The 12,988-nt window shown below is 37.2% G+C and overlaps 1 protein-coding gene across 1 annotated transcript in view; it reads left to right on the top strand.

Moving 5' to 3' along the window:
- Positions 1-12,988, top strand: part of robo1 (roundabout, axon guidance receptor, homolog 1 (Drosophila)) — a 480,259-nt gene that overhangs the window by 34,884 nt on the left and 432,387 nt on the right. The window contains exon 2 of the mRNA XM_022679654.2: positions 10,856-11,000. Coding sequence (XP_022535375.2) covers positions 10,907-11,000 — 94 coding nt within the window. The 5' untranslated portion in view covers positions 10,856-10,906. The remainder of the gene's footprint in view (positions 1-10,855; positions 11,001-12,988) is intronic.

The raw sequence follows: 12,988 nt of genomic DNA on the forward strand, positions 1-12,988 counted from the left end.
GCTAAAGCAAACTTGCACACTTGGACTTCACATTGCTGCCACCGGCCTACTCTCTCTATTTTTGTGTATTTATCTTGATATGTATTTTGTTCTATATTTTATTTTATTGTGTTTTTATTTTCATTTAATTTTATTTTAATCTATATTTATCTATTTTAACAATTGCTCTTGGGTGTATACTAGATTGAGAGATCACGATTTCGTTCCTCCTCATGTACCACATGTGATGCAATTGACAATAAAATCTCTTTGAATCCTTGAATCTTTGAGTCCTTGTCTTCAGTATTCAAACTTTGCATTTCAAGCACTTCATTTGAGCAGAGCACAATGAGTTACTGGAACGTGAGTGAAAACAGAACCGACTGTAAACGCTGAAAAGGTTGAAAGAAAGAAAGGTCCGCTATTGAACTGGAGAGGGAACTCTTGGTGAGGGCACTTTCTCCCATCTGTGGATTGTATTCTTCAGCTTGAAGGGCGGTCTGAGTCGGGCTAATTGTACGTCCGGCCGTCCTCACACTGAGCTCGGTGGTCCGTGGGGGGAAGTGAATGCTTAGGGTGAAATGCTTTGCTATTGTGGCGCTTTCTCCTTGGCTTCTCAATCCAAACGCATTTGTATCATAAAGGAAAGCGAGGATGATTCGTCAGAAGTGCTAACAATTGCAGGTCATTTTGTAATTTGTCGCTGGCACAACATCAACCTATCAACCATGTGCTCCTCTTTTTTTTTTAGCTGCTTCTTTGTTCTCTTTCATTCTTTCTCTCTCTTTTTCTCTCCGTTGCTCCCCTGGCTGAAAGTTCTGGGTAGCTCCAGAGGCACAAATTGGAAGATGAAAGGAAGGAGATTAAGCTGAAAGGAACAGTGGGTGTTGTCAGAGGTAATTTGAAGTGCATTTGATTCCCCAAAGCCCTCTGAACGCTCCCCCCCCCCAATGATTTACCTGCTAAGCCCCCCAACTTTAACACACTAACCTCCCCGCGTCAGATGTAAGGAGCCCTATTCATGTGCAAATAGTGTCATGTCAGTTTCCAAATGAAAGCACCGGGGTAGGAAGTGACAGGTTAGCGGGTTGCGAGTCTGTGAGGTGGGTGCCTGGAAACAGGCATGAAGAGGAGCATGCACGGTTTAGGGAGGGTGTTGACATGGTAAGCTGTCACCATCCACCATAAAAAAAAAAGAAAGAGAAAGAGAAAGAAAGAGCAACAGAAGAGAGCGGAGATTAAACTGTTCTCCTCTACGATCTTGTTATGGCTCAGCTAAGAGGGCTTTTTTCCAGCAGTTGAGTTTCTTTTTTGGTCATTGCAGATTCTCCTGGAACACTAAAGCATGCATTTTCATCTACCTGTACTTAGATACAGCCTCTTTTTGAATAACACCATAAATCACACACTTCAAGGTTCAGTAATAGGATCACTTTTGTTCACTTATAGATATTTATATTCAATTTATATTCTTCCTCTTCCTCTCCAGTTTTTTTTTCTCAATTTTCTGTCAGAATTCCACTACAGTTTTTGAGATATCGATCCAACTGCAAAAAGTTTGGATTGATTGTGTGTTCTATGCTTATACACAGCTTTTGATCAGTTGCACTGTAAAGGTTATGCTTTAATAACACGTTTTCAAATATATTTTATAAATGAGAGTGGTACCATCATATGAGAGCAAATAAATGTTTTTCTAAACCCTAAATTTACCAACACAAAACTTTAAATAAAAAAATTTAAAACCAATATCTACAACTCATTGATTGATAAATGCACAAAACACACCCAAAGAAATACGTTTCAAAAGTTTCTCCAGTCTTTTAAAATCTTTCAGAAGACACTTCCAAAATGAATTGGATAATTCTCATCATGTGAGGTTTATTAGTCAGAGAAATAAAGCCACAGCTTCCTCTGAACCTCCATTGTTTCCACATGGCTTCCATTTTTGGCTGGCTTTTAATCTGGGGTAAAATAAACAGTACTGCCCCCAAAGGTCAGGGTAGAAATTACAACTACAAAAAATATGACTATTGATTGACATGAAGCAAAAGTTTTTTTTGCTGATTTTTTTTTTACCCATAGTAGTTATTCATGTATTTATGTTTTGATAATACACTTATAACACCTAACTATTAACATGTATTACCAGGGCAACCACTTAGTAATACAATAGCAACCACATCACAGAAGGATATAACAAAAACTGTCGAAGAACACCTCAGCAACCACTAAGCAACATCGTAGAAAATTCCCTGAAATACCATAGCAAGCACCTTTTTTTTCATACCATAAAAACCATCTTCTGTCCACTTAGCAATACCATAGAAACTTCCTAGGATACCATTGCACGCAGGTAACAACCCCTTAGCAACACCAAAGCAACCACCTGAGCAATTACAGCAACTAACAACCTATTAACCACTTGGCGATCATCTAGCAATAGCATAGCAAGCACCTAGCAATCACTTAGCAGCCTAGAATACCATAGCAACCACCTAATAACACCATAAAAACACCCCAAAGAGCAACATCCTCGCAACACCATAGCAGCCACCTGGGATACCATTAGGACTGCCTATCAATTGCTGGAATAGCCTGGAAAATAAAGCCATTAGCTATTCTGCAGCTATTCCTTCAGATTTTCGCCAGTAAAAAGATGCACCCACTTTACTATACAAACTTACTGAAATCTGTGACTGTTGCATATGATTTGTTTTCAAAATATTAAAGATAAATTATTTTAAATTGATAAAATATTTTAATGGCCAAAAATAGAAAGCATTCCTATACCGTTATAGCACCGATGTCCAGGCTTTACATGGATACATGAAAAGGTATTTCACTTGGATGTCAGGGACTGGGAGTCCTGTTAAACAGCATGAATGACCAACAGCTCGGTCATTCTGAATCATGTTTCTCGGCCACCGTCGCCCCTGGCCGGCTCACTAGAGGCTCGGACTCAGATCTCCATAAAGCTGCTTTGTGACAGCTCCTGTTGTCCAAATTTGACCTGACCTGACCTGTACAAAACACACTCCCATGATACTTTTCCTGTGTGAAAAATGAAAAAAAAAAAAAAAAAATCTGACAGTGAAATCAGAGAAACTTCCAGAATAATATTCTTTGCCTGTAATGATACATAGATTTTAAGTTTTGCTCAGTTGCAGTCACACATGCTTACAGTCACACATACAGGGGTTGGACAATGAAACTGAAACACCTGTCATTTTACTGTGGGAGGTTTCATGGCTAAGTTGGAGCAGCCTGGTTGCCAATCTTCATTAACAGCACATTGCACCAGTAAGAGCAGTGTGTGAAGGTTCAATTAGCAGGGTAAGAGCTTTAACAGTTTTACTCAAAATATTGCAATGCACACAACATTATGGGTGACATTCCAGAGTTCAAAAGAGGACAAATTGTTGGTGCACATCTTGCTGGTGCATCTGTGATCAAGACAGCAAGTCTTTGTGATGTATCAAGAGCCACGGTATCCAGGGTAATGTCAGCATACCACCAAGAAGGACCAACCACATCCACATCCAACAGGATTAACTGTGGACACTTGTAAGAGGAAGCTGTCTGAAAGGGATGTTCGGGTGCTAACATGGATTGTATCCAAAAACATAAAACCACGGCTGCTCAAATCACGGCAGAATTCAACGTGCACCTCAACTTTCCTGTTTTCGCCACAACTGTCCGTCGGGACAATAAAATATTGTGGTCTAAAACCAGGTGTTTCAGTTTCATTGTCCAACTACTGTATGTACACAGCAAAAGCAAAACTGAAGGTAGCCCTGGTGGGCATGACTACACACTGATGGGATGTAGGATTGGGGGGCATGCCCATTATGCAAATAATGAGTTTAATTGGGCACTGAAGACTATTTAAAATGACAAATTTAGAGTAAAAATAAACTCTCAGCTGTTTAACTCTGAAATTTAAATCCAGATTTTGCTGTATAGATACAGGAATTTGTCGATGGTGAAGTACAGCATTCTGATTTTTAAATAAAAGACTGTTTAAATGATTGTGAGGAGTGTGAGGAACTTTCATGTACAGTAAGATTAAGAATGTTTTATGTCACAATCAATAGAAAAAAGAGAGGAAGGAAATTTTTTTCAAGTATTTCTATCCCCAAATGATTCAGGTGTGTGTAATAAAATAATTTCTAGGATGTAAAATGGTTTGTAGGAGGTCAAATTATATAATACACTATATGTTAAGAGGAAATGAGAAAGAGAAGGTACTTTTTCTATAATGTGGATGGATGGCACAGAATATGCGAATTACAGTGGAAGTCAATCCGCGCAGCAGTGTGAAGGGCATTTAACTGGAAGAACATCATGCAGTATTTTATTTCTCCATTGCCAAATCGACACATGGACACTGCTACAGAATGCTGGAGAAACTGTGGACAAAAGGTAAAAATTCTTATGCCATATTGGAAGGACATAAGCAGAAATATGGAACAAATTTTCCACTAAAGTATGAAATTCTGTACCTGGGCAATGTTTCTACTATAACTTTAAGTGAAAAAAAGGATAGAAAACTAATGCTTGTTGTAGTAGCCAGCAAGAAAGTGATAACAAGGAGATGGTTACATTCTGCCCCCGCAGACCCCCCCCCCCCCCCCTATAGACAAATGGTTTGATATAATTCATAAATATATATGTAATCAGATATGGTAACAATTTATTGAGTACATTGAACCAATAAGACCAAATTACTATTGGTCTTAGTAATAACACCACTATACCTAATTATGTAATGCTTTAAGTGTAGTATGTGTAACATAACCTCCTTGGATTTTAAGTCTTATAATCTTTGAAATGCAGGAGAATGCCTTGTATGACACTCTATCACAGATTGCAGCAAGGAGTTCAAGGGCGGATGTAGGTGGGAGAAATATTTTAAGAACAGGAAACAGGAAACACCTGGGGACAGGTAACAAGGAGGCGGAGTTACACTGAAAGTGGAGACATGGGAGAAAAGAAAAAGTTAACACTGGACCATGTGCTGGGGAGCACATGACAAGAGATAAAAGGCAGGAAGGCAGGAAAAATACACACAGACAGACAGGAGAGACAGAGAACAGGACCAGAACGCGACACAGAGTTTCTCTCTGATGTGAAAATGTGTAATGTTAAGCTTTTCTCTTTCCCAAATAAAAATTTAAATAAGAAAAACTAAGTTAAGAAGGTTTTATCTCTCTCCTGTAAAGTTGCTGTTTAATTGGACAGTGACAATATACTATTACATGCCATGTTATGGGACAGAAACCCAAAGTTATGAAACGCTGCACTAACCACATCCCATGTGCATCGGGTCTCTTGCATTGAATGTGGATGTCGCTTGTGTGTTTGCATGGACAGTTTTACATTGTGATGTCCACTGTGGGTGGTAATTCCTTCTATAACATATTTCTACTACACACATGACACTGTGGCTTGAGGAATATTAAACATAGCACAACTGTTTTTTTTATTGGGAAATGAACTGTCCCTTTCATTTAGCATCATCAGACCTCGCTCCAACTATGATCATTCATGTAGCCTTGCCATGAGCATGGTGGCCAGTGTTTAACCTCATTTACAAGATAACACCTCCAGTACACCTCATATGTATACAGTACATGTGTGGACATTTCCTAGATGTCCCTTGCATAACACTTGCATAATGGTATTCCATGACCATGTTTAAAAGTTTTTTTTAACATTCACAAATATAGTTTACAAAGTTTTTTTTGCCACTAGAATCAATTCTAACCAAAAACAGAGAAAAACTGTACTGTAAAAAACACAGCAATATTAGAGGCCTCTGTTCACACATGAATTTAGTAGAAATTTTGGACAGGGAGATTGCTCTAACAGTCTTTCTGGGATTTCAGCTACACTGTAAAGCCTAATAAGTTAAGTCTACTCAAATTATTTTTGGGTAATTTGTTTCCTCAAATGAATTAAGTTTTCAAAACTATTTTTTTTAGTTAATTTTAATACTGTGTGGAGTTAAAAAAAAAAAAAAAAAGATTAATTCACATAAATTAGCTATAGAGTGAACAGTACTGAGATATTATTCATGATATATGAGCTACAAATTTACCTAAGGTAGCCCGGGGAGAATCACTACACACTGATGGTGAGTGTCAGTAACTGGAGGACACACCCAGTATGCAAATATGTTTGGCCAGAAGCCAATGGAAAAGAAGCTGTTAATGGCAACAGACTAAACTCAGTTATTATAAGTTGGTTTAACTCAAAGATCTTTTTTTGGATGTATATAATAGTTGTGCCAACTCATTAAAATTAAGTATGTCTGACTTAACAGAAACTTGAATTCACTGTTTTTTTACACAACTCCAGCAAATCAAGTTGAGCTAACTCATCTACCACTATTAAAATAAATAGGCTGTAGTTATAAAAACTTCCTATCAAAAAGCATCAACTTATTTCATTTGAGGAAACCGATTGCCGTAAATTATTTAAGCTACACTAACTCAAATCAAACACTTAAAACAAACACGTTTTTTTTCTAAGAGCAGCTATAAATGCAAGAAGGCAACACATAAACTTTGAGTTAGTTTGACTTTATCAGCATAAGTGAAGCCACGTTTGTGTAATATTTAAGTTATGCTAATTGAATTAGTTTAGTAAGAAATGCAGTTAAGGTTTAATTAGTGTTTAGCTCGTTTTAATCCCTCAGTAAAAGAGTTTTATTATCTTCTTATTTCATTTGCAGATTCAGGTTGATGTCTTTTGTGTGCAAATGGAACACGGATCTCTCTATTTTGCTTTGTGGGCTTCTGATTGGCTCCATCCACATGCATGTAATTTGGTGGAAGGTTGTGTTGCTTGTAAATCTTCTTTTATCCCGAATCAATCCTTTCATTAATGAAATGAAATGGAATAATTACTCTTAGCTGTCTGGAGCTGTACCTGCTGTGGCGCAGGGTTAGGAGGCCATCTTTTGTCCGGCGTTGGTCCGCCTCCGCGAGGCCTTTGCTCTCCTCCTGTCACCGGCGTCTCATGGCTGGTAATTGGGTATTTATCTGATTGTTTGTGAAAGGTGCTTTGCTTGCCTATCTGACACAATTATCAGAGAGAATTCAATCTCTCTCTCTCTCTCTCTCTCTCTCTCTCTCTCTTTCTCTCTTTCCCCCAGCATCAACAGGACACTGGTAGGATAGGCTGGATATGCTGTGTGTATGTTATAAATGAGGAAATGAAAAAAAAAAGGGAAAGTAAGAGGGGTGGATAAAATGATACTTGGCCTCTATCGTCCAGTTAGTGGCAAATGCGCCTGTCATCACTGCATGCAAATTGCACAATTGTGAGAGACACAATACATAATTCTATCAGGCTGCCGCAACACTGAGGGGAAATAAGGAGCGATAAGAGGGGAGAGTGACAATGAGTCGGCCCATAGCTCAAATCTGATAGCGCCGCGCTCGGCCGCTACTCTAATTCTCTGCTCAGGAAACACTCAGAAAGAGAGAGTGAGGGAGTGTTTACTCTGGGCTCCATGATAAGAGCAGAAGAATGGCTATTCCAGTCCACAATTCTGCAGCTTCTTACACAGCAGTGCCATTACGGGCAGGAGGAAGATGCTGAGGGAAATAGGGGAAGCAGAAATTGAGTGTGTGGATGTATGTGTGTGTGTGTGTGTGTGTGTGTGTGTGTAGAAGGTGAAGGTAGTGTAGTTATATTCTGTGTTAAGCTTAGGAAAAAACCTTTTTAGCAAACAAATTATCATCAGTAATTATGCTTGTAAAATTACAAACTTGTAGAATAATCATATTATGTTACAAGGTTTTATAATAGTTACTTTAATATAAGCACATATCTCTTATTTTGAAACTATTCTGCCTATTTTCTGCATGATGCTGGATGAAAGGAGCAGGTGGTGGAGCAGGAGTGTGAAATAATAATAATAATAATAATAATAATAATAATAATAATAATAATAATAATAATAATAATAGCTGATTCATATTATTGTGCCCTGCCTTGGGTGCATGGTGACATAAGCAAACAGCCAAACAGCAGGTGTTTTAGAGGCCTAGATCCAATTGAAAAGTTTTAAAAAGGTTTTAACTCAACTGTATTGCACAACCATAAACCCAAGAGATTGTGTAGATTACTGAAACAGCACAGCTAAATCAGTTATGGCCTCAACATATGTCTATATTTCTATTCTATTTCTTGTTTTTTTTTGGCAAACAGTGTGATGAAATTGCAGAGAAAATGAACCACGAATTAGCAGTGTGATGATCCAACACTCAGCATCAGAATTGGTACAATACTGGCCAAAATAATTGGATTAGCTTATTAATTAGATATTATTCATAAAAAAAAGCACCCAAAGTTCTGCAAAAACATGGAATGCATTTATGTCTCAGATATGCAGCTATGCAAATGATTAAAGGTGTGGTCTGATTGGCCACAATAAGGTGTAAAAGTGCTTCCCCTGTTGCCCTATCATAAGGTAGTGTACCTCTTGGTGAGAAATCATTGGCTGTAAGACATGTCACTAAAATGCAAAGACATTTTGTCAGTTTGACAAATTATGTTGGCAAATGATTGAACAGGATGGGTGTTTTGACAAATTGCCCACCATTTTTTGAAGTGGTGTCATGAATGAGAAACCTAGACTACTATGGGCTGGAACCATTCTGAATCCAGGTTCTGTTTGAGATCTGATGGCAGTCAGACAGTTTCATATTTATATACATTTATATTATTTATATACATTTCTGGAAAAAGAGACCACTTGAAAATTATGAGTTTCTTTGATTTTACCAAATTGAAAACCTCTGGAATATAATTAAGAGGAAGATGGCTAAACACAAGCCATCAAACCAAGCTGAACTGCTTGAAATTTTCCACCAGGAGTGCAGGCATAAAGTTATCCAAAAGCAGTGTGTAAGACTGGTGGAGGAGAACATGCCAAGAGCCATGAAAACTGTGACTAAAAACCAGGGTTATTCCACCAAATATAGATTTTTTTTTGCAAATAAATGCTCTAAATGACAATATTTTTATTTGGATTTTTATTCTAGTTTATAGAATAATAATAAAAAAAAACAATGTTCATTTTACTCAAACCTATACCTATAAATAGCAAAATCAGAGAAACTGATTCAGAAACTAAAGTGGTCTCATACATTTTTTCAGAGCTATATTTATAGTGCAGATATGTATCTTTCTTCTTGAATTGTGTATTCTGTACAGTTGCACCTCAGAGTACAATGTTTCCCATTAGAAGGTCCATTTACATTATGCAAAAGAAAAAAAAAGGAATAGTATCATTTTTCAGACAGAGAGATGCATTGGCAAAATGTGTTTTCAATACAGTGTTGAGATCCAGCATATTTCCAGCTAAACGGACTATTTGAAAGCAGTTTGTGATCATATTTTAGACACTGAGGCGCCATCATATGTGAACAAACTTTCATTCTAATCAATATGTATGAAGCACTGTTTTACATTTCCCTGCCAGGAGTTGAATCAGATGCTTCCTCATTACCTGTAGCTGTTTCAAAAAGATGAACTGGACTGATTACTGGATCCAGATTCTGAGATATGAAGACTGGAAAAAGAGTATCTCATTCTTACTGCAGAGTAAACAAGCGTAGATTGTGAAGGCCTGATTAGCTTTTTTAATCAGTTTATTTTCCCATTTCAACAGTACTTTTGTGTGGATGTTTTTTTAACTATTCAGCTTTCATCTAGATTCTAGACAGACTGAACCATGTACTATTAGCAACATATTCATTTCTGTTGATTCTTCTGTGTTGATATTGCAGAGGTCTGTGTTTAATGGCTGTTCTGTGGATGTATTGCTGAATTTACTTGAGCTTCACACAAATATCTTGTATTTTGCATTCTTTCCAATTTGTCTGCTACGTTTATTTACCCTGTTTATAACTTTTAGAACTGGAGAAGTAGTTGAACTTGATATACTGGCTACAATCTATAAATGTATCTTTATATAGTGGATTTACATGTTCAATATTTCTTACAAAGCTGACACAGATTGCAGAATTTACTGTATATTGTGGCCGTCATGCAAAAAGCTTGTATTTCTATTTTTTGACATGATGTGAATGACACAACCAATAGAAATATTTTAGAAATGGAATGTCATTAAAATGAATAAATTAAAAACAAGAGACCACTTCAGTTTCTAAATCAGTTTCTCTTATTTGCTATTTAAAGGTATATGTTTCAGTAAAATGAACATTTTTGTTTTATTCTGTAAACTATGGACAACATCTCTCCCATAAATAAATTCCAAATAATTCCAAATAAAAATATTGTCATTTAGAGCATTTATTTGCAGAAAATGAGAAATGGCTGAAATAACAAAAAAGATGCAGAGCTTTCAGACCTCAAATAATGCAAAGAAAACAAGTTCATATTCATAAAGTTTTAAGAGTTTAGAAATCAGTATTTGGTGGAATAACCCTGGTTTTTAATCACAGTTTTCATGCACCTTGGCATGTTCTCCTCCACCAGTCTTACACACTGCTTTTGGATGACTTTATGCCTTTATTCTTGGTGCAAAAATTCAAGCATTTTAGCTTGGTTTAAAGGGTTGTGATCATCCATCATCCTCTTGATTATATTCCAGAGGTTTTTTAATTTGGGAAAATCAAGGAAAATTATCCTGTTAAGTGGTCTTTTATTTTTTTCCAGAGCTGTATAATCCAGTGAGGTAAACAATCATGTGAGGTAGACAATCATAAAGAATGATACGTTACAACAAATAAAAGAGTACAAAAATCGCACTGTGAGAATGTAAATAAAAAAGTGATATGATTTGCTTTAGAATTGGAATAAAAGGTCATTTTTTATGTTCTCTCTTTGTGTGCAGGGGAATCAGGGGAGTAGAGCGGACTCCAGGGATGCCAGTTCAGTAAGCATCATGCGGATCGCATGGTCAGAAGCCACAGCCTTCATTATCATCACATTGCTACGGCTTGGGCAGTCAGAAGTAGTGGAGAGCTCTTTGGTTCCAGGTAAGACTGAATGAATCCTTTACATTTCTTCCTCAAATAAGCTCTCTGTTTGTGCGACTGACACCATTTAATGTAATGATTGTTTTTTAAATATATACTGTAGGTGGTGATACAGAGTAAATTAAACTAAATATGTAGATATGGTGGAAGTATTGGTAAAAAATGGGCAAAAAAAAAAAGAACTTGAGCTAAATTGTGATGGCTTGAAGAATGGGTTTAGAAAACGTTCGAAACATCTGGCTGGTCTTGTGTGGTGTTCTCTGTATGCAGTGGTTATGGTAACCTAAGGTTTGCAGATGGTGATGATGATGATGATGATGATGATGATGATGAAGTTTAACTTATATAGCACCTTTCTAGAAACCCAAGGACGCTTTATAATTTACACATTTTTACGTAGAACCAATTTATACTCAGCACTCATCCACACACCGGTGAGAAGCAGCAGCCAATAGCGCACAGCGTACTCTCAACCGGAAACAACCGTCCACCTGCTGGACTGCATCGGGCACTACAGCATTTACCCAGGACAGCATTTACCCAGATATGCTAATCCTTATCCGGGCACACAGTCATACATATATTTACACACACAAATTTACATACATTCCACACACTTTACACATACACATTGATCAATTTAGAGTATGCAATGTTTCTGGGTAATTTAGAGTATCCAATTTTACTAGATTAATTTAGAGTATTCAATTTCAGTATTCGATTTACCTGATCTCCATGTTATTGGACTGTGGGAGGAAACCGGAGTTCCCTGAGGAAACCCACACAGACCCAAGACCCCAGAGCTGGGAGGCGTACGTCCTAACCACTAAGCCACCGTGCTGCCAGGTGTCTTTCAATACCACAGAAGAAGTGTTGAAGCACAGATTGCTGACTTTTTAAATTATTAAATCTGGTTATGTCTTGTGTAGTCTGTGTGTCCGTGGGTCGGAGATGTTTGTCAGTATGATAAATAAAATAAGTCTTATCAGAATTTTATGACAAGTTGTTTTGGTTGGATATTTCTGGTTTCAGCCCTTTTTTATGGGGACTCAAGCACTCCTAAAAGGAATCCTAGAATGCGTAAAAAACAGAAGTTTGTCTCTGATAAGCTAAAAAAAATGTCAAATCTAAGTAAGTAGAACATTTTAAGAATTTCAGGAAGGAAAAGGAAGCTAGTGTAAGCTAGTGTAAGCTAGTAAGCTAACGCTGCAGGCTGATCATCAGTACTTATTTGCAGAACAGATGTTTAAAATAAGTAGTAAGTTACAAAACTAGTGGTGAGACTGTAGGTTAGAAGCATGGATACCGTTGCAACACCTTAGCAACCACCTATCAACATCTAATCAACCATTTAGAAACAACATAGCAACCAACGAGGATATCATAGCAACACCTTAGCAACCACCAAGCAACAGCTTAGCAACGCCATAGCAACCACCACAGACACCATAGCAACCACCTAGCAACCACCACGGATACCATAGCAACACCTTAGCAACTACCCAACAACTGCTTAGCAACAGCTTAGCAACCAACACATACATCATAGCAACACCAAAGCAACCGCCTACCAATCATTTACACACTAAGAAAAATAGGTTCAGATTTGTACTTAAAAGAGTACAAACTTATCGCTGGGGCTGTACCCTTTATTGAGGTGCAATAGAGTACTAGTAAAAGTAAAAGTTATTTTTTGTACCCATGGTTTTTGTACCAGTAAAGATTATAAAGACTGAAAATGTGTCAAGAGCACAATGACCTAAAATTGCCTGGCTTTTAAATGAAAAATCTGTACTTCCTACTTTTAGGAAAGACTATGCACTTCAGAGAGAACACATCTGACCCTCTAAAGACCAATATTATTTTATTTTTGAGAGTACAATTATAAAAAAGTGTATCTTTAAATACAGGAAGTACTTATAATGTACCCTGTATTGTTTTTTAGTGTGTAGCAACACCATAGAAACCACCATAGCGAACGAGCAATT

This window comes from Astyanax mexicanus, chromosome 18 (genome assembly GCF_023375975.1).
Source record: "Astyanax mexicanus isolate ESR-SI-001 chromosome 18, AstMex3_surface, whole genome shotgun sequence".
In the NCBI taxonomy this organism is placed as follows: domain Eukaryota; kingdom Metazoa; phylum Chordata; class Actinopteri; order Characiformes; family Acestrorhamphidae; genus Astyanax; species Astyanax mexicanus.